The sequence below is a fragment of the Malania oleifera genome, chromosome 8, assembly GCF_029873635.1.
Source record: "Malania oleifera isolate guangnan ecotype guangnan chromosome 8, ASM2987363v1, whole genome shotgun sequence".
Classification (NCBI taxonomy): domain Eukaryota; kingdom Viridiplantae; phylum Streptophyta; class Magnoliopsida; order Santalales; family Ximeniaceae; genus Malania; species Malania oleifera.
Window position 1 is genome coordinate 105,334,129 of NC_080424.1, and position 23,197 is coordinate 105,357,325.

The 23,197-nt window shown below is 40.1% G+C and overlaps 1 protein-coding gene across 10 annotated transcripts in view; it reads left to right on the top strand.

The window, feature by feature from the left end:
* The window catches only part of LOC131162128 (RNA pseudouridine synthase 2, chloroplastic), a 57,686-nt gene that overhangs the window by 30,384 nt on the left and 4,105 nt on the right, over positions 1-23,197 (top strand). For 3 of the 10 annotated variants that reach the window (XM_058118303.1, XM_058118302.1, XM_058118304.1), the window contains exons 6-7: positions 3,096-3,271; positions 3,396-3,508. The exons of 2 other annotated variants lie outside the window; for them this stretch is intronic. In XM_058118303.1, coding sequence (XP_057974286.1) covers positions 3,096-3,271; positions 3,396-3,507 — 288 coding nt within the window. In that variant the 3' untranslated portion in view covers position 3,508. Of the gene's footprint in view, positions 1-3,092; positions 3,272-3,395; positions 3,509-4,841; positions 4,967-23,197 lie in introns of those variants that run through there. 5 more of the 10 variants (XR_009138682.1, XR_009138683.1, XM_058118301.1 and 2 more) reach the window with 3 other exon arrangements.

Consider the following 23,197-nt stretch of genomic DNA (forward strand, 5'->3'; position numbering starts at 1 on the left):
TGTATTGTATTTCTCATCCATGCTTATCTTTATTCTATTCCCTTGTATTCCTTTTTTAGAATCTTCGTGAGAGTTTGTCTGATATTGGAGAAGTTAATGAGGGATTTTTAATGGTCGGGTGCTAGTGAGCAGAATAGAAACCACCTAATTGGGTTTGGGTGGACCACTGTTAGTAGGCCTTATGGGGAGGGAGTTCTACGTCTAGGTAATTTGGTGTCTAAAGACTTTTCTTTGGTGGGGAAGTGGTTAAGGCATTTTTCTTTAGAACCTAACTCTCTCTGGCACAAGACAATTTATAGGAATTTTGGACTTCACCAAATGGGTGGAAAGCTAATGCAGGAGTTAATATTGCTTGCTCAAGTCCTTTGAAATTTTTGTCTTAGATCCATTGTTCTTTCTTTTCTAATGTTCGTTATAAAGTGGGTAATGGGAAGAGAATCTGCTTTCAGAAGATCATTGGATCGGGGATGTGCTTTTGGCTACTAGGTTTTCTTATTTTTTTCATTTATCTGCTCTTCTGGAGTCTTCTCTAGCTGCCTTCCTCATTCTGCAAGGGGATGGCCATTCATGGGATTTCATTTTGGGAGGTATCTTAATGAGAAGCTAATGAGCTTGCTCCCTTGGCTATTGTGCTTGATTTTTTTTTTTTGTGTCCAGTTGGGAAATGATAAATATGTTTGGAGTTCAGGCTCTTTTGGGGATTTCTCATGCAAATCTTTCTTTTCTCATTTTATTCATGATTCTAATGTTAGTTCTTTTGCTCATTATTCTTTAATCTGGAAGGCTAAAGTTTCTTCAAAGATCAAGGACTTCCAAGGACTTTGATCCTTGTGAAAATCAACCCCAATGATTTGCTTCAAAAGCAAAAAAACTAACAAGGCCCTGTCTCCCAATGTTTGCATCCTTTGTTGTAGGAGCAGGGAAAACTACTCTCACTTGTTTCTATATTGTCCCTTTTCTTGGTTCTTTGGTGAAAATTGGGTGTGCCCTGCTTCTTTCGGGAGTTTTCTACTGTTATAGCCATGATTTTGTGCATTTGGTCGGAAATAAATGCTAGAATCTTTAAAAGTGTCACCACTTCCAGTAGCATGCTCTGGAGCAGAATGTTGTGTCCCTTTGGTGCTCGGAAAATGGATTCTCTTGGCACGTTTCTTTGGGAGGCTTGCAGCGGTGTTGGTTGGCATTACTCTATTAGAATTGTCTTGTATTTACCTTATTTTAGTTTAGCTGTTATCCTTCTCTAATGGGAGGATATCTTGTTCTCCCTGGGTTTTCTTCTCTCTTTTGTACTGCTTCTTTCTTCCTTTAATATAATTGTTTGTCTACCAAAACAAAAAAAATCAAGAGAAGAGAAAAGAGGAAGATACATTGGGGGGGTGTTATGGGGGGAGGAAAGCTCACTTTAACTTCCAAATTTCAAACTCAGTGTATTTGCCAAATTTCTAATTTATAGCTAAGACTACAATACAAAAAAAAAACCCCTAAAACAGTCATTTACAAACAAACCAGGTATACACATAAGATAAATAATTAAACTAAAGACATTGGGTTTAGGACCTTACAAGCTTTTGAGCCTATTCTTTGAAATTGACCTCCAAATAAGGTCCAATGGTTGGCTTCCCATCCCACATCACAGTTCCAACAAGGCTGATTGGCCTTAGCCAACAATTATTGAGCCATGTTTTAGCAGAATATTTTTACAGAATTAAATAGGAGAAACAGAATATGTAGTTGCCATGACAGTGACTATTTGAATTTCTATATATCATTGTCTAGGCATGGTATCGATTGGGGACCAGTGGGATCAGTATTCAGGAGTAACTATACTGAAAACTGTTTGGCAACACTAGGATGAGGTGATATGCTTTTTATTTCTGCATTCAAAGTAACAATTAATTAAAAAAATACCTTGAGTCCTTGACAAAAAGGCCATTGATTTGGTTTGCTAAAGCTACTATTTCAGAGGCAATCATTGTCCCAGCACCTAGCGAATAGCTTTCTTAAATCTATATCACTTCTTAACTTTAGGCTCGAATTATTTGGATGAAAATTTTTTTTTGGGAAAGAAATGCCTTCATGCTGCTAGCAAGGCTGCTGACTATTATGATTGATATTTAGTCAACTACTTGAATAATTTGCTCACAGCAAGTCTGGTTGTCATGCTTGTTTTATGAAAAGTGGCATCTCAAAATAAAACCATGGAATTGTTCTCAAAATAGATACCCTTATGATCTTCTCCTTAAGTTGAAAAACAATGGTTGCTAGATATGTTTGGCATTTTTTAGAACCTAATTCTCTATGCTATTGTATTTGTATATTAAAAAGAAACAATAATGGTAATTCTTCTCTCCTAGAGGGCATGGCTGATCTCTGGAGAATCAGGGAAGAAGGTTAGTGAGGGCAATGTATCAATGAAAATAAGAAGTGTGGCGACGAGGCTGATGAGGAGAGTGGTTTTGATTGTGAGTTTGCATGTGATGGTTGTTTATTATTGGGTGAACTTTGTCGTTTTGTAAGCATTATGGGAGGATGGTATGATTTGTATTCCTCAGATTTTGTGGGTAAACAACAGGATGACAAAAAGGAGGTTAGAGAGAAAGATATTGAAGTCAACTAATGGATAAGATGGGTGTGTGGTTGTCTGCCCCTGGATGACAAAATATAAGGGTGGATTGTGGTAAGACAGGATGAAAAATTGTTCTATAAATTATGATGGAAAGGACTAAGGAGTTGGGAAGGGCTTTCTCTATTTAATTGTTATAGATTGTTCTTCGGCGGTTTCTCTTTTTTCATTTATTTTTGTTTACTTTCAAGAACTTCTTGTCCTCGGATTCTAGTTCTTCTCAAAGCTCAGTAAATTTCTTTTGAAAAGAGATTACTTTTTGCAGAGCAGATGTTGCATCACCTTATTTTCTTCCTGTTTAATTTTTGGATTGGATATAGTCTATCAGATGTGCTGGATTAAGCTGTGAATAATGCATAACTGTTTTCTATGTTATTTATAGATATTATTTTTTCCCTGGTCTAACTGGTTTTTGGTAGTACTTTTTAATGTCAACAACATTTTTGTGCTCTGGATTTCTGTTTCGTAGTAGATACGTGCACATGCAAAGTACCTGGGAATTCCTCTTTTAGGAGATGAGGTGTATGGAGGTTCTAAGAGCATGGCCCTGTCATTGCTGCAGCCCAGAACTCCGCCTAGCTGCAATGATCTACTTCTGCAACTGGTTTCAAGATTAGAGAGGCCTTGCCTCCATGCAGTGGCTCTTGGGTTAGAATATAAAAACTAGTTTCTTATTATTTATGTATTTTTTATTCTGAGTTAAATGAAGACCATAACTTGTGGCAGAATCATCAAAGGTGCCCCCCCCCCCCCTTTCTTTTTTTTTTTGCAGGTTTAAGCACCCACACACTGGAGAGAGCCTAAATTTATCTTGCTCACCCCCTAAGGATTTCACTGAGATTTTAGGCCAATTACGTAAGATTAGCAAAATCAGCAATGGATAAGGTAACACCCCCCCTTTTTTTTCCCAAAACAAAAAAAAAAAAATGAAAAAAAAGAAAGAAAAAACTACCATTAAAAATAACTCTTAAAATTTTTGTTGTGCATTAAAGTATTGAAGTTCATGATTCTCCATGCTGTTGAACATGAAATGCATTCAGTTTCCTAGGGCACCTAATTGACAAATTTCATATGGACATCTCCTTTGATTGGGATGTTGTCATCATGGATTGATTATCATCGTGCATTAGTTTATTTCATGGGAAGTTGCTCTGTCACCACAATGGGTAGCTTAATTTTATAACCAAATTATCCAAGATGTTTACACATAATCCCATATTTCAATGAAGAGAGTTTTGAATGGATTATGTGTCAACATCTTGGGTAGTTTGGTTATAAAGTTTGGCTACCTAGTGCGATGATGTAGTAGTACTCTTGCATCCAGTATGCTAACTGTTAGGGTGTAATTCTGTCACTCTGATTCGAACCGTTATCAAATCAAATACCAAACAAAATGAGATTGTTTTCCAAATATGAAAATGATCCTTATCAGTAGCCAACAAACTAAGGAACTAACCATGGTTTGGATTTTTCTATTGGTTTTAAAAACCACCAAATGCAAGTTGTTGCTGCCCAATCTAGCTGGACTTGAAATTTTAACCTTTTAGACTAGTTTTATAAATAAATGTTTAATTTAATTAAACAGTTGAGGGCCCGAAATCAAAGGCCCAACTATTGGGTCCACTACAACATGGACGGCATGCACGGCCTGGCGCTTGTGTATGGGAGGGGTGTGTGTTTAGGGTATTCCTCTCCCTTTATACCATCTTCCTCGCGTACTCATCCTCGTCCATGCTCCCTAGCCCAAGTGGAAATAAAAGTTTTATAAAACTAATAAATAAAATAAAATTATACATGAAATGAACATTAAGACAAACAAATAAATATAAATTGTAAATTATAATCAATGTAGAATTGTAATTTGGGTATTCTGATTTTGGTTTGGATTTCATGTGAAACTGAAACTAAAAGTGAAATATATGTATGTATATATATATATATATAGACACACATATCTGTGGAACAATCTTCCATTTAGGTTCAGTTTTTCAATTTCAGTTCTCAGTTTTTTTTTTTTTCATTGTTTCTCACACGCGCTCACACACACACACACACACACATATATATATGAAACAATGAAAAAAAAAACAGAGAACTGGAATTGAAAAACTGAACCTAAGTGGAAGATTGTTCCATTTGAGTGTTTTTGAGGTTTTTGGTAATTTTCTTGCACCCCTACTAACTGTACCAACTTAATGCCACTGATGTTGATGACAAGAGCATAAAAGGGATGCTGCGAGATTTACCACATGTCATGCAAAGTGCAGAGTATCTGAAGCAAACTTTAGAAAGAGAACTTTGGTTAGCATGAAGTTAGCAGGAAAAGAAGGATTGCATTATTATGTAACTTCTTTAATCCTGCTTGAAATTTTGCTTCTCGTCAATTCTTTCTGCATAATTGTTTTTTTATTGCTAGTAAATCCAAAGTTGCTCGAGTATAAAAGTTAGATGCTTTAAATAAAAACAAAACAAAATAAAATAAACAGCTACAAGCAGCTTTCTGTAGCATTGTTGTAAGAGCATAATCTTCAAGTAAGATCAATCACCTCAAGACATTGTTTACAGAGCTCCCAAAGCTGTCACTGATAGCCCAATAGTTTCCATCAAATTGCAACTTCCTTCCAAATTGAATATTTTAGAGTTATATTTGGAAGGGAATCCTAGTCATGGTGGATTTTTTTTTTTTAAAAACCAAAATAGGTATATTTGAAGTTCAAATTACCAAAGCAGTGCCATTTCTAACTCTTTAAATATTTGGGGCAAATCTATTTCTTTAAAGTTCTGACAGCCCTAGGTCCTACTCCCTTTTTGCCGACCATTAATGTTGCCTGTGTTTTCAAAACACAAACAACCTTAAATGCTGTCTCAATGTTTTCAAATTCATGCAAGTTCACTTCTTTTCCCCTCAACCCACATTTTCCTCATTAAAGCAAACTAATATAATAATAATAAAGAAAAAAAAAAACTTTTAATGGGCGAAGCTTCACAATTTCCTTTGCCTCTTTGTGCAGTACACGTTGAAATGGTGAAATCTTGTTTTGGTAGAAGCAAGCCTTCTTCTCTAAGAATTTTAAGAGCTCTTTCATATATCTAGAGTGGCTTAGGTTTGGAAGATGGACAATGAAGTCCTATCCATGGGCTGTCTGGGTCATCAGGCCTTTTATGAATTTCAAGAGGTCTGCACGAGCTTCGTTTCTTACATCTGTGCAAGAATTCATTGCAGTCACAATCTTAGTCACATAGAAGGGTCTATGTCCTAGATAAAGTGTCCTTTAATTTTGTCAGTGTAAATGGGCGTTCTATTAGCTTTTACCCTGCTTATGGGAATTTCGTCTTCAAAAGTGACTGACTTTATCATTAAAAGATTGGGAGACAGGAGGAGTGCTTGCTGAAGCGGTTTCTGCTGGCTTGAAGATTGTTTTAACAGTCCCATCAGAGAGCCTTTCGAACTTAGAATTCGAAAGATGGACTGGTGTTGCCTGTTGATGAAGCTGTTCATAATTGGTGATCCATTTCAAGGGAATAAGCCTTTTTAATTCTTCTCTAGGAATTTGTCTCGGGATCTGAAGAATGGTAGGCACGTCTTCTTCTCGTTCATCAGTGATCAAAATAGTATCTTTGGCTTGACCTGGGAGGGGAAGATCAATAGCATGATCTTGAAGTCTATACATCAACTGGTGGTGAAGGGTAGCCATATATGCAGAGGCAACTTGTGGAGCTCATGTGATTTGTAGCTAGACCTTCATACAATTCCTCGGATTTTTATCCCTTAGGGGAATATTGAAATTTGGAAAGAAGGTGAGGCAAACGTTACCAGCTTGAAGGGTGGTGAGAGAAGTCCCAATAGCAGCATGCTCATACTAGGTATAAGTGGTATTGAGAAGAGTAATCCTGGCTGTTACAGGAAGTCCTTTACGACCATGAAGAGTAAGAAGGAGTCAAATCGCCCCAAAATGAAGGTGAGTATATCCTTCCCTGGTCCATTGGTTGATCAGGTCTTGATCAAGCTCAAGGTCGAAGTATTGCTCCTTAGCAGAAGTTGGAATAAGGCACTTGTCAAGAGCGGTGGTTTGAACGTATTCTTTGACATGGGGTCTGTTATGAGATATAAGGAGAGTACGGACTTGTCTTGCGAGAGATTTCTTTCTCCTGAAAATATTGTAAGGGTTTCCTGACAATATTATGAAACTATTAATAAGTTATTGAAAATCCCCCTGTTTGTTCACTACATGCGTTGAATAATTTATTCACTCACCACTGTCATATTTATACTGGTAGTTCTACTTACGCAGTGAATAGCGATGGACCAATACCGGTCATTATATCCATCCTCTGCCCATAGAGGTGTACGCCTAGGGAGTGGAAACTCCGTAAGTATGTGGACAGCATGGTCCACTCTCCATTGCCATCTTTGGAGGATACGCTTGTACTTAGTGCGTCTATCGGTTTGATGATTCCCGCACTGTTCACATTTGTGCAGATCCAGATAATGACGTCGGAGTTGTACCCTGTCTAAGTTGGACGGGAGATCTGCTGCCTCAGCCCAAACTACCGTAGTACACAGTTCGACAGGTGCCACTCCGTGATCTAAAAGCGGATTAGGGGAGTGCTGACAAGCCAAACTTGTACTCTAGTGAGACATATAGGCGGTAGATTAGCGTGCACATCCATTGTGTACAACATCCATATAAAATGCTATCAAACGATTTATGTAAGAAAAATACTGAGAATATTGAACATTACATAACCACATTTTACGATTCCAATGAAAAGAAATTGTATTACCTGGTCCTTACACATATTGATATGATCGCAGAGTATGTTGAGGGACGTGTGAGGCATGAAATGAAGTTCGCCATCTGTGATATCATATATTCATATAACGTTACACTTAAATATTTTAAATTTATTGAAACTAAAACAGATACTAACCTGGCCACAAGTGTGAACGGGCCATCGCCGACATTAGCAGGAAGATGTGGTTGGCCAACTCTAATTGGAGCAAGAAGGGGCATGTGCTCCCATGCCCAAATCTGCAAGAGGAAAAACGGATCTCCAACTGATTGGGCCCTGACCAACTTGGTACATCTCTTTATACAGTCATGCAAGTGCAGTGCTACACAAGCTATACGTCGACGTCCTCTCCAAGTCGCTCAGCAGAGGTAGGAACATCAACGACGCATAATATTGTGACTTGTTCACGAAAAACAAGCCACACATAAAGCGTAGTATGTACGCTCGAGCATACTACAGTACGTCCTCCTCCGATGCTTCATCAACAAGATTGGATATTACAAGACAGGGACGAGCTAGTCCGTCCACTCTAGTCGGTTGGGGGGGGGGGGGGTTTGCATCCAATTGGTCTTGTCACATAGCATGACCTAGTCCTGCTGTGTTGTGCTCGTAATAGCGTCGCCATCGATAGGTAATCCTATAATGATGGCGACATCCTGCAACTTTATCATCACCTCACCGCAGGGAAAATGAAATATGTGCGTCTCAGACCTCTAGCGCTTCAGCAATGTGCTAATTAAGTGGTGGTCCAGGCGAATGTACCGAATCTGGTACGTTGGATAGAACCCTGTTCATTGAATCCACGAAGTGCATCTGGGATGAGCATATCACTAAGTTTCTAATGTGCGCACACACTGATGTCCTTTAAAGGCGTCAGAATGATCCTCCTCCCGTGCCTTGTAGGAGAATGCTGTGTCACCAACGTCAAGACGAAAGAATCAATATGATCAAACTCCATATCTAAATGTTAAATATAATGGAAATCTAAAACGAATGTTAAAACCATAATTTATTGATGTTGTGGGGAGCGTGTAAGAGAAAGGTTTTAGATGAGTAGATGGACTTTCATGCAAAACCTTTGTAGTATATATAAGGGGAAGCCGGGTCACGGCCTTGAAAGCGTGAGGGGGGTTCACAAGAATTGGCACTTGACAATGTGTAGTGGGGGAGGGGGGCGAGGGGGGAGGGCAGTGGTGTAGAGGTCACGGGTGAAGCGCCTTTGGCTGGGGTGCTGCCACCGGTACATTTGCAGCCCTTTTTTTTTTTTTTCTCGTGCTGTCAGATCAGGGGCGTCCGCGGGTGTGGACACGTGGCAAAACCGACTTTTGGAAAGTCTGATTTTCTTGGCAATTTTTTATTTATTTATTTTCATATGCGTCAAATTCTAAGTGACTTGGATTCTATGTGCTGACTAGTAACGCGTCAGTCAGCCGTCCCATTCGTGCGTCAACTTGCATTGGGTTGTGCAACTTTTTTCTTTTTGTAAAATGCCAAATCGATTTTTGAAAAGTTGGTTGGGTACATTTCCATATTTTTTGCCCATTCCCTCTATATTTGTGTTTTTTTTTTTTTTTCAATACTTCTGTAAAAAACTCAATGTGGGCTTATATGAAAGAGAAATTTGGTTGCATGGAATTCTGAAATGTTGGGACAACATCTAGTGCTTTCCTCCATCACGGCTCAATTGGTAGGCAAGCAATGGGACCTAGGGCTGTCCTCAACTCCAAAATGCAAATTGCCCCAGATTTGTAAATTGTTTGAAATGCCCCCAAATTTGGTAATTTGAAGTTTCAAATATTCCATTTTAGTAAAAAAAAAAATAAGGAAAAAAAGATCAGGGAAGCTGATCAGCTGCTGTTCCATGTGCACAAAAGCCCAAATTGAACACCGATGCACATCCTCCTAACAAGAGTGTGGCTGTACAAGTCCCATGTGTAGAGGTTGGTGACGTCACACAACAAAGCACATAATTTTAGGACTTTCTATGGTGGTAGTTCTCAAGTTTTTTATGGAAATATTTAAAACAAAACAAAAAACACAAATATAGGAGAATGGGCAAAAAATATAGAAATATACCCAATCAACTTTTCAAAGTCGGTTTGGGATTTTTTTTTATAAAAAAGATGCAGAACTTGCTGCAAGTTGACATGCGGATGGGACGGTTGATTGGCGCTTTGCCAGTAAGCGCACAGAATCCAAAACGCTCAGAATTTGACGCAGATGAAAAAAAAAAAAAAAAGCTATCAGGCAAAGCCGACTTTCCAAAAGTCGGTTTTGCTACGTGTTCACACCTGCGGGTGCCCCAAACCTGACAGCACGGGAAAAAAAAAAAAGGCTGCAAATGTACTAAAAATCGACTTTCCAAAAGTAGATTTTCTTGATGTGGTAGCACCCCAGCCAAGGGTGCTTCATCCGTGACCCCTGCACCACTGCTCCCCTAGACTCTGTGAAGCCCCCCTCGTGCACGCTATGAAGCCCCCCTGCACATTGTCAAGTTCCCAATCACGTGACGCCCCCTCACTTTCAAGCCTATGACCCCCTTTCCCCCACCCCCCAACCCCTTATATAGATTGCAATTGTTTTGTATGGAAATCCATCTACTAATCTAAAACCTTTCTCTTACACGCTCCCCACTACATCCATAAATTACAGTTTTTACATTCATTTTAGATTTCCATTATATTTAATATTTAGACATGAAGTTTGGTCCAATTGATTGTTTCATCTTGACATTAGGGATCCAACATGCTTCCTACATGGCATGAGAGGAGGATCATTCTGACGCCTTAAAAGGGCGTCACTGTGTGCGCACATTAGAAACTTAGTGGTATGCTCATCTTAGAAGCATTCTGTGGATTCAGCAAGCAAGGTTCTATCTATTGTATCATATTCGGTACATTCGCCCTTAATTAGTGCATTGCTGGAGCGCTGGAGGCTGTAAACGCACACATTTCATTTTTCTTGCGGCGAGGTGACGATAACGAGCACGACATAGCAGGATTGGGTCATGCTGTGTGACAGGCTACTTGGATGCAACCCCTTCACTGGCTAGAGCGGACGAACTGGCTCGTCCTTGTCTATGTCATGGATGGATGAGGTAATATCCACTCTTGTTGATGAATAATAGGAGGACGACGTACTTCTGTATGCTCAAGTGTACATATTACGTCTCATGTGTGGCTTGTTGTTCGTGAAGAAGTCACAATACTATGCGTCGTTGATGTTCCTACCTTTGCTGAGCAACTTGGAGAGGACTTCGACATGTAGTTGGGGTAGCGTTGCACTTGCATGATTATACAGAGAGATGTGCCAAGTTGGTCGTGCGGGGGCGCAATTAGTTGAAGGTTTGCTATTCCTCCTGCAAGTTCGGACATGGGAGCATATGCCCTTCCTTTTTTTTTTTTGGGTTACGTCGAGTTTTCTGGGCTTACACTTTAGACTAATCCCATGCCTACGCCAGCCATGCCCTCAGCCAACACGTAGGAGGTAAATCGCGGATGTGCGTTGTAGGCGGCAGAGTTTGAACCCCTAACTTCACCTTTGTCCAAGGCCGTCTGGTGAACCTCCTTACCACCTGAGCTTATGCCCGGGGGTAGTGTATGCCCTTTCTTTTTTTCTTTGATCGGTAAAGGTAAACGTATATAATCTAAAGTGTATGTACAGACGTACTCTGGGCATACCCAGAGGGGACAAATGTAAAGTCCCAATCATAATTGCATAAGAATACCATCAAAAGCTAAATCTATAGCCTATCTAACATAAAATCCATATATATGAATCATAATAAATGTAAATGTAGGATAGCAAAAGAACATTTACTTTGTTATCTAACCTGGGATCCATATTGATGCTTCCGAGTCCATTTAGATTCATCTCCAACATTTCAGTGCTGTCTTTGAATTACAGCAGTGATGATGCTTCCAACTTTCCATTCTTCATAATTACAGCACGCCAAGACTGAGCTTTCATAACAATGCTTCGGAGATCCGTGATGAGCCCACACAGAAATCAAGGCTGCCTTTAGGATACAGCTAAATTGTTGCTTCAGAGTGTTCCAATTGATTCCTGTTTAGTCATCTCCAAACTTCAATGCTGTTGTTAATTTACAGCTGTGTTGCTTCCAGCCGTGATAAGAGACTGCAGCATCCTTATTTCATATATGCTGTAAACCAGATCTGAATTTTCAACCCTATCAAACATGAATTCAGCTGAATCACTCCACCCCACAACTGAATGCAGGACCAGCACCAGCATCATCCCAAATTCAGACTGACTCAATAGCCAGCGCTTCAGCCAATTCTGTCTGCATAACTGAATCTGGAGCCGTCCATACTGATTCTGACCATAGGCTGTATTCAAAACTACCCAAAAAATAAACTCTAAAATTTCTGATCAGAGCTGATCCCCAAAAATTTTTAATTACACGCAAACCAGGACTGGCATCAACACAATCTACCAACCAGAAAGGTGTATCTGAAGTGTTTCTAGTCCATCCCTTATTATAAAATGAAAGGAGTATTTGATGCTCTCTTTCTATGACCTTTTGTAAGCGGTTTTCTATCCATCCACCAGAAGAGCATTCCTATTCCCAGAGTGTATCAGATCTGGAAATTTATCATACAGGGTTCTAAATACATGAGTTTGAATGACCTTGATAATACCCTCTGTGGGAGTATCAACTTTCTCAAACAAGCATTTATTTCTAAAATGCCATATACAGTAAACTGTAGCTGCAAGGCCTGCCCTCTTTGCCACAGCATGAGCCCCCTTTCCTTTTGCTTCCTTTTTAACCCATTTTAGTGCAGCATTGATAGTGCTCATAGGTCTTTTACATCCAAGCCACGTTTTAATAGCCTCCCAAATTTCTTTGGTAACCTTACACTTAAAGAATAGGTGTGACTCAGACTCATCTTCAGATTTACAGAGTACACATATCGATTCTCTATCTGAACCTTGCAGCTTGTCATTTGTCAATAGTTTATTCTTAGCACTCAGCCATAAGATGAAAGAATGCTTAGGTATGCCTCCATTCTTCCAGACAACATTGGACCATGGCTTTATAGTGCCCTTCAACCTCCAGTAATTATAGGCATTCGAGCAGACCATCTCATTATCATGTGTCCATTGATCAAGCAACTGCTCTGCAGTTTCCCAGCTATTGCAATTCTGCACCAATAGATTTCTGATCTCTATGATTTTCTTGAATAATGGGGAGTGATCATGCTTAGCCGTGGCTTCCCATAAGCTGCCATTTCTCAGATAAACTTGGTTGATCCATTTTGATCACAGTGTATCCTTCTTTTTGTGAATATTCCAAAGAGTTTTGGTAAGAAGGGCTCTGTTCCAAGTTTCATGTCAAACACTCCCAGTCCCTCTTCAGTCTTGGGGAGACATATTTCCTTCCATGTAACCAGGGGTTTTACCCTATTGCCCCATAAAAATACCCTGCATAAACTGATTATCTGTTTAATGACAGCCACCGGAATAGGAAAAATGGAGAGCCAGAAGCATTCCATTCCCTGTACCACTGAGTTAATCAGTTCTACCTTCCCAGCATACGACAACGTTTTGATAGGCCAAGAATCGATGATGTTGCCAATTCTTGAGACCAGGGGAGCATAGTGTGTCACATTGAGTCTAGTAGAAGCCAGGGGAATCCCTAAATATCTGAATTGGAAGCACCCTTCTTGAAAGCCAGTGAGGAATTTTATATCTTCAAGTTCACAAGCATTCGGCCCTGCAGCATATACATTTGACTTCGTGGGATTGGCCATCAGACCTGAACATTCCGAAAAGCTTTTCCAAAGCATCCATTAGTTTTTTAACTGATCCATAATCTCCCCTGGAAAATAAAATAAGGTCATTAGCAAATGCTAAACATGTGATTTTCAATTCTCCACGCCTAGGATGGAAGTTAAAGTCTTTATCATCATTCAAGCTCTTCAGGGTTCTTGAGAAGTACTCACATATAACGAACAACAGTGGGGAAAGAGGATCACCCTGCCTTAGCCCTTTTTTGCCTTTAAAGAAACCCTACAAACTTCCATTAAGAGATAGTAAGTCGTAGTTGTAACACACTCCATCACCCACCTCACCATTTTATTCGGGAACTTTAACTTGACAAGCATTCCTCCTGAAATTCCAGGATATAGAATCATATGCTTTTTTCAGATCTACTTTCAACATACACCTTGGAGAAATTCTCTTCCTTGCGTATTTCCTTACTAGCTCCTAAACCAAATAGATGTTCTCTATCATGTATCTTTTTTCGACAAAAGCAGATTGTGCAGGGTTCACAATGCTATCAAGCATCGGGCTGATTCTGTTAGCTATAATCTTAGCCATGACTTTATATACGACATTGCAACAGGAAATGGGTCTAAAATCATGCACTGAATTAGAGTGTTGGGATTTGGGGATTACCACTATGGGCTGTGTGATTAAATTGCTTCAATAACTTTCCTTTTTCTAAGAATTCCATAATGGCACCAGTGAAGTCTTTTCCTATAGATCCCCAGGCAACTTTGAAAAAACTCGCAGTATAACCATCAGGTCCAGGGGACTTCCCATCTCCAATACTGAACAGGGCTTGTTTAATTTCTTCACTGGAAACCCTTCTGACCAGCTGAGCAGCCTGATCATTATTCAAGACAGGGCCCCTAGCAATAACCTCACTATTCACTTGAGAACATTCAATGTCAGTGCCCAGAAGATCTTTATAGAAGTTTAAGAATTCAGAAGCCACCTGCATCATTGAGTCTGTAAACTCCCCATTGTCTTTTTTCAGTTTCGCAATATGCTTTCTGGCATTGTTCCTTTTCAACTGAGCATGAAAAAATTTGGAGTTTCTATCACTGTTATCAAATAGGCACTTTTAACTTGTTGAGCAACAAAGCATTTGTTGGCTTTTTCTAATCTGTTAGCCTCTTCTTTTTTTTATGTAAACCTCTTTTTGCAATTCCAGATTCCCAGGGTCATTATGCAGGTTCTGTTGAGCCATCTTCAAGTCTGCGGAAGCTTTTTCAGCTCTACAAGAAATGTGGGAAAAGTGAGAGGCGTTCAGACCTTTCAAGTGGGGTTTCAGGTCTTTAAGTTTCATTACAAGCTTGTACATTTTGTGTCCCAAGACATCATTCCTCCAGGACCTCTTCACCACTTCTTGGAAACCAGGGTGTTGCCCCCACATGTTGAAGAATTTGAATGGTCTCCTCCCCATATCATCTTCCATAAGCAAGGACACAATGCAGGAAGCATGGTCAGAATGTATACCAGGGAACTGAAATAAGGCATGAGCTCCCAAATTCTCCATTTGCCACTGTTTGTTGACTACAACTCTATCCAGCTTAGACCATGTAGCCATTTGTCCAGGTGAGAAAACACCCAGAAGAGTTCAGATCCTGTAGCCCACATTCAGCAAAACATTGTCCCATATCTTTTATTTCATATGCAGTAACCGGTTTTCCATTACTTTTTTCATTGGGGTATAGAACACTATTGAAGTCACCCAACAACATCCATGGTACATTAAATTTCTTATCAAAGTCCTGAAGTGACTGCCACAGAGGCCTTCTAGTTACAATAGTATGCAGACCATAAACAAAACTGACACAAAAAATTTTTGATGTCACCTGACAGGTAAGAGAGCAGTGCACTACTTGAGCATTGCAGCAGATCACCTGCAGCTTGAGGGTTCCAAACAATCACAATTCTACCAGCTCCATGCTCGTCAAAGTTATTAGTTTGACACCAATTGACTAGTTTTTCCTTCACAAAGGCTTCTATTTTACAAGCTGTCATCTTTGTCTCCAGGATTCCCAAAACATCCAAATTTTCTTCCTAAATGAGGTTGAGCACTCCATTTTGTTTTAGGGGCATGTTGAAGCCCCTGATATTCCATGCTGCAATCTTCATCGATTCTTAGAAGGGGGTTTTAACCCCTTTCCAGTTGTTAAAGGATTGAATTGTACCCCTTTACCTTTCTTCTTTTTGCTGACAATTTGAAATTCCTCAGCTATCTCCTTTCCTTTATCTGTCATTCTGCTTTGAGTTTCTCTACTTGTTAAGCCTTTATCTTTCCCCTTCACTTCATTTAGCTTCTCATGACAGTCCTCTGTCTTCTTGATTTGCTCCTTCTCTTTCTCTATATTTTCTTGTGGCACCTTAAACTGATTCTCACCACAATCCCTATCTCCCTTTTCCAAATCATGCCCCTTCAGCACATTTCCTCAGGGGACCTCCACTGCTTCTTTAGGATTAGGCGAGCCATTATTGAATTCTTCTAGATCCTCAGAGGTATCTTCTTCAACTGATTCAGTTTTACTAGCATCAACAGCTTTCCTGACCTTAGTCTGGTTATGATCTTCACCATGGAGTCCCTTGCTGATGACATTACCCTCCTTACCCTTCTCTGAATTGCTGGTACCCGCCATATTTTCTGGGCCTTGTGCAGCCCTCTTGGGCCTGTATTGAGGGGCTGCAGGCTTCTTAGGGGTGAACCTTAGGTTACAAAAGGCTGCAGAGTGCCCCAAAGCTTTGCACTTAGGACAGAATCTGGGAAGCCCCTCATACACAATCTCCTGAGTAATTTCTATATTATCTGGCAGTAGGATATTCACACTGTACTTGATGTCTTTAGCCACGTCCACTTCCACCATTGCCCTAGCATAGGAAATTCTAACTCTGTTGGTTGTTAGTTTATCCATGCACAGAGGCCTTCCTATTTGTGAACAGATTTTCCCTATAGCACTTGGTTGCCACAACTCAAAGGGAAGGTCCTTCAATTGAACCCAAAACGGAACTACGGTCCTTTGCTCAATACCAAACTGAAAGAATCTAGGTATTCTCTTCAGGATAAGCATTCTTCCATATATATATATTTATATTATAGGGTCCATTTATGAGTACCTCATTAACATCCTCTTCCCTAGGGAATTTGAAGACTATCCAACCTTTATCATGTTGGGCAGAGATAACCTTTACCCTCCAGGAACCCATTAGATTATTTAGGGCCTCCTTACCAGGAAACTTGCTTGTGAAATACCCCAAAAGATGCTTGTTCACAATGCCTTCTGAATTGAACATCTCTGCTTCTGTAATATAAACCTTCTCCTCACTTGTAGAAAACACAGGTAGAGGACCACAGTTTTTTGGGTCTTTATTTTTCACAAAAAGTTCTGACCTGGGTACTCTCTTGTTGTTTTTGATGATTATATCACCATCTTGTCCTTCAGATAGCTTCTGTACAGATGTATCAAGGCCACCTGTGTTGCAGTCGGGGCCCCAAACAGTTTCAGCATTTCTCACATCTGCTCGCACTGCAATCACAGCATAGTTAACAATCTCCATAGAAACTTCATATGCAATGATTTTTTTACTTCCTCCAAATCCCTAATACCCAAACCACCCTCACAAACAGGCTTACATATATTAGACCAGGAACACCATTTCCTTTTCCTTTTGTCATTTACTCCACTCCAAAAAAAATTCGATAACATAGAATTTATCTTTGTGAAGACAATATTAGGAATGTCCATTACCGCCAATTGAACCGCCATTGATGATAATACATGCTTAATTAAAATTAAGCGGCCCCCTTGAGATAAAAGCTTAAATTTCCAACCCGCTATCTTTTTCCTCAATTTATCAACTAGGGGCTCTAAAGTATGGGCCGTAAGACGACCCGATACCAAAGGAACACTCAAGTATGTAGCAGGGAAACCTCCTTCCGCAAAGCCAGTCATCCTTAACAAGGATCTCTTCCGAGCATAAGCAATTCTCTTTGACAAAAAAATACTTGACTTGTCTTTATTTATCAATTGACCAGACCAATCCTCATATTTCTTAAGAGTCTTGATAAGCATTCGAATGGAACTTCTCTTACCATTGGCAAAAATAAGAATGTCATCCGCATAGAGAAGGTGAGATACCAAAGGCGCCCCCCCACAAGAATGATAGCAAGCTCCTATCTTATTCTCCATAAAAATTTTCTTTAAAAGCTGAGAAAGAACTTCCTATAAAATAATAAATAGATAAGGAGATAGAGGATCTCCTTGGCGAAGCCCTCGAGAAGGTTTAAAGAAACCTTTATAAGTGTCATTCATCATAATGGAGAACCAAGGCACATTCCGCCACTAAACCACAGAATCTTCGTGAGAATCCAAAGCTTTTCAGAACCAAGTTTAAAAAATCCCAATCGACCCTATCATATGCCTTAGCCATGTCTACTTTGATCATTAGATTTCTTATGCAGAGAATGAACCATTTCTTGTGTCAATGAAATATTTTCAAATATACTTCTATCAGGATTGAAAGCTCCCTGCTCCGGAGAAATTAGTACAGACAATAAACCTGTCATCCTTGCAAGAATAATTTTTGAAAAAAATTTGTAGATAACACTACAAAGACTAATAGGCCTAAACTTGTCAAAACTCGAGGATTCTGAACTTTTGGGATTAGAACAATGTAAGATGCAGAATAAAATCTCGGAAGAGGAGACCCAACAAAAAAATCTCTAGCTGCATCGATCACGTCTTCTTTTACAATATCCCAACAATCATGGAAAAAAGTCGAACCAAAATCATATGGATTTGGGCTACTATTTCTCGGGATAGAAAGAATAACATCCCTTACCTCCACCTCAGACGGTTCACGACAAAGAGCAATATTCTCCTCTTCAGAAACCATAGGAGATATTATATCAACAATATAATCTGTTTGACTGGGGCCTACACCTGTTAAGAAAGTTCGAAAATACCTTACTGCACGCTCATGAATAGCCTCCATAGAATCCAACACTTCTCCATTCGGAAGTTTCAATAAATGAATCATAGTCTTCTTCCTCCTTTGGTTTACAAATGCATGAAAGAATTTTGTATTGTTATCTCCCGCCTCCAAACATTTCTTTTTGGCTAGCTGAGAAATACGAATTTCCACTCTTTTCCCATGCTTCCAACTCGAGTTTAGTAAGGAAAAAATCTTCCTCCATTTCTGGCGAATACCCTTCCTAAAGCCGAGCCTCTAGAACCTCTATACTGTCCTCCAAATTTTTAATGTTCTGATGCACATGTCCAAAAACCTGTTTGTTCTAGTTTCGAATTGCAACTTTCGTATATTTCAATTTACCAGCAAGTCTAACTAAACTCGAGCCATGTGACTCCTCCCTCCAGGCTTCCTCTACGCAAGACTTAAAAGACTGATAAGTGCTCTACATATTTTGATACCTGAAGGGAGAAGGACCATACCGATGCAAATTTCTATGAAATCGAATAATCAATGGGTTATGATTTGAAGTTCTCCTCTTTTCATACTCAAAATAAATATTTGGCAAAGCTTGGAGAAGATTCGAATTATAGAGAACCCTATCCAATTTTGCCAAACTCCGAGAATTACCACTGTGACCATTACACCAAGACATGTTGCTGCCGGTACCAACCAAATCCATAAGACCACAGTTGTCCAAGCAAGTATTAAATTCCTCCATAGCCGATAACGACCTCATATGCCCACCAATACGTTCCGAATCTGAACGGATGATATTAAAATCTCCTGCCACTAACCAAGGGAAATCATCCCTCTTTACAAACTCCAAATCATTCCAAAGTTCTCGGCGATCTGTTTGATGACATTTAGCATAAACAAAAGAAGCCAAGAAATTCTGGTTCACAGAACTAAAAATACCCAAAATAACTTGATCAAACATATGTTGTAACTCAAAGTGCACTTCCTCTTCCCAAAACATCCAAAGTTTACCCCCCACAGATGCATTCGAACAAAAATTCGGAAAATTTAGAAGGCCAGTCCATTGCGACATCAAACTTTCATCAGAAAATGGCTCTGAAAAATCCAAAATAGAAGGCGAGAATTTCCTCATTAACTTTTGTAAATGATTTTTCGACGTGCTTAAACCCCGCACGTTCCACACTAGAATTGTATTAATCATAAATCAAGTTTCTTTGGACGGGTAATAACCCGTTGAGACTTCTTCTCACTTTGCCCATTAATATCCTTCAACTTGACAAGCGGAACATGTAAATCATCATCTGAACAAAAGCTTTTTTCCAATGGGAGTTTCTCTAAAGTATTTGTCTCCACCTCCCTATACAATTCACAATTATGTGGGACATACCTGGCCATGATTGTACACTCTTGTTCCAAAATTTATGTAACCATATTACTAGACGTCATCAACTGATCACGCACTACTATACCATCTTCCACTATCAGAATATCAGCATCGGGAGCACCCAAGACTAGTTCAACAATCTCCTCCCTCTGAACAATCTCATATTGTTTTGTGTTCATCTGCAAAGTCTCCACTTCAGGCCTCGGATCTTCAGGAACAAACTCCCCCTCTTCCATCTCACTTTGCGGAACTGTCTCAACCACTGGCAAAATTTGTGATGTCGTTGCACCCTCTTGAACATGAGCCTCCTCTAAAGGTTCTTCAACAATGCATGACTCTATCAATTCTCTCTGAACTTCCTTCCCTTTATCCAATTTCTTCACATGCCAAACTTCTTGTCGATTTTCTTGTCTACCATTTTTCGTATCCTTACATGTATCCCCAATTTTCTATTTCCTTTCACCCCCTCGGCATACCACCTTTGAAAGTCCCTGTCTATGACATTTCTCACAATAAAATCCTTGCTTTTCGTACCTCACTTCCTGCCAAATTTTCTGATTTGCAGAAACAATAATCGGGAAAGCATCCACCTGATCTGCCAATAAATCCACCTCCACGCACATTCTCGCACCCGTAGCCCTAGTTCGATTAAGCGTAGCATTGTCAGTTCCTAGGTATCGACCAAACCTCGTGGCTAGAATTTGTAAACAATTAGGCCCGTACATGTGCATCGGAAGACCAGGGAGAAATAACCATTGAGGGGCCAAGGATGGTTCCTACTTCAGATTGAAATCCTTTGTCCATCGAAAAAGACGAAACGGAAACCTAGCCAAAATCCTTCCTTCATGAGACCATCCATGAAGAAAATCTCGTTCATTCTTCATCTGAACCAGTACGTGAAAATCATCCATGAAACTAACAGAAGGGATCTCCGAAAGGACCCACAACTTTATGATATTCAAATAGATAACGTCAATGGATGGTCTAGAGCGCCAAAATTTCAAAACCAACGCAAATCGGAAATCTTCCGCCACTTTGTTCATCTTAGCCTCATAGAATATGAAACCAATATCTCCATCTACATCAATAGGATATCTCATGGCTAGTTTGAAAGAGGAAGACGACGGGTTAACAGCATGAGAACGTGATATTACATGGGCATACGACAAAGGTCCTGAACCACCTTTCGAAAGAGGCCCCACTAGTGGAGGATCCCCCAGAGAGCTGGCAGGCGCCGCCATCGAATCCTAGACCGTAGGCGTCTTACTTCAACGAAATTGAAGAGAGAGTTACTTGATTAAGGATGTTTCAGAGTCCCAATAGAAGAATGGCTTGCCGAAATTCAATGTCCTAGAAACCTGGCAGGTAGCGAAGTGGGCGACTGTGGTTGCGGCTGGTGACTCTTCTCTCTGACGAAACATGCATAGTAGGAGGAGGTTGGGGATGTTGAGCGGGAGAGAGGTAGAGTTCGAAGTCCCTGTGGGTGTCGAACTTCCCTTGGTTCTAAATTCCCTCACATTCTCGAACTCGTCGTCGTCTCAACATCGTTGTCGCGAGAGCTTCTCCTCAGAAAATCCCATAAACGGCATAGACTGCCGTCTGAATTTCCTCTGCGAAACCCGAACAGCACCGAGTCGTCGTCATCGCGAGGGCTAGGGGTCCCGCCGTCGTCATCGCGAGATCTAGAGTTCCTGAACTCATCGTCATCTCACTACTGTCGTCGCAAGAAACTCTCCTATGCAAGTCCTGGAAACACCACAGACCGCCGTCTGATTCTCTGCAAAACCTCGAAGCGGCTCCCTCACTTCCCGAGCTCGTCATCGTCTCAACACCGTCGTCGCGAGAGCTTCTCCTCTCCAAATCCCGGAAGACGGCACAGACCGCTGTCTGAGTCTCCTCTGCAAAACCCCGAACGGCACCGAGTCGCCGTCATTGCGAGGGCTGGGGGTCCTGCCATCGTCGTCGTCGCAAGAGCTAGGGTTTCCTATAGGCAAATGTTGCCAAACTAAAATTGCTGCTGGTTAGGGATGAGTCATTAAGTGATGTTGATGCTCACTGGACCTTCCTTTTATTAATGGTGATAATCCTCTCCTCGCTGCCTCTTGGATGCAGGCTTTCAAATTTAGATCACATAAAAAGTTATAGCATATCTTAACATTAAGCATTGACCCCTAATTCAGGAAAGATATTACAGATCTGTTTCCTAAATAACTATACAACAATTTATGGTAGGTTTGATAGATTTATTTCCTAAATAAATGTAGAACAATTTATGGTAAGTTTGTTGTCTATCCTACTAACATACTCGTGGTACAAAACAGCAAGCACTCTGTAGATTGTTGTAAACATCAAGGATTACATTATAATCATTAACAGTTTTCCCACTATGTCAGCTGAAGACAGCAGCACTCCACTGGTCTTTGCAAGTCTGAAGTGGAGTAGGTGAATCTTTGAAGACTCTTATTTCTTTCTTTCCAAGTGCACCAAAAGATGGCGAGAGGGATGAGGTTCAAAACCTTTAGCTTCTCCTTGGTGGCTCTGATGCATTTTGAAGCTCAAATCTCCCCTCCAATTGAATTTGCCATAACCCACTGCTGTCCAGTCAAGGATAGAACCAAATTCCACAAGTTCCTTGTCCAGGGGCAGTGGAGAAGACTGGTTTACTGATTCTGCATCAGCCATTCAAAGAAAACACCTATTTACAACTGTAAGCCCTCTTTTCTACAGATTGTCAAGAGTTAAAATGTTTCCATGTACGGAATCGCAAAAAAAAATAAAAAAAAATGGCAACCTTTGAAGGGGTTTTCGTCCTCTAAATGTGAATCCAAGGGGAGTTGTTGGGATTTGTTCCCAACGATGAGAGCTTCTTGTAGAAAGATTTAATAGTGAAAAGACCATTTTTGTCCAAACCCCATTTTGGTTTGTTGGGGATGTTTGGTAAATTCATCAGTCCACATAGTTGTCTATGTACCAATAGAAGATTTGGCAGCTACCGCTGCTCCTGCTTTGTCGGGTGGAACTCCTGGTTGAGGTGTTACTTGGAATGTTGTCAAGATATCAGCATCCCCAACGATGAGAGCTTCTTGTAGAAAGATTTAATAATGAAAACACCATTTTCGTCCAAAACCCATTTTGGTTCGTTGGGAATGTTTTTGTAACGGAATTTATAGAGAACTTTGTAAAAGTCAAGAGAGTGCATGAAGTTCCCAATGTGCCCCATTTTGTGATCAGTGATTTGGAGATGATGATTGATAAGGGCATTTGTTACGAGCCAAGGTATAGATGGAAGGAAAGATAGCTTTAAGATTACTATTCTCACGCCACACATCAAGCCAAATGTAAGCATTGGCCTTTCTCCTTATAAACCTCCATAACCACTTCCGGTTAAGGGCTTTTTTGAAAGTGCAAGGGATTTCAACGCAAAACCCTCCAATCAAATGGATTGTTTGGCCACTCCTCATCTAACAAGGTGATATTTAAACTCCTCCCCTAAGCTTCCCTAAAAAAAATATTCTCTTAATTCCCTCTAATCTCCTAGTGATTGAGGTCGATAAGAAAAGTAGGGACATGAAATAAATTGGAAGATTAGTCAAAATGCTCTTGATAAGGGTGAGTCTCCCTCCTTTTGATAAGAAATTTCTTTTCCATCTTGCCCAGCT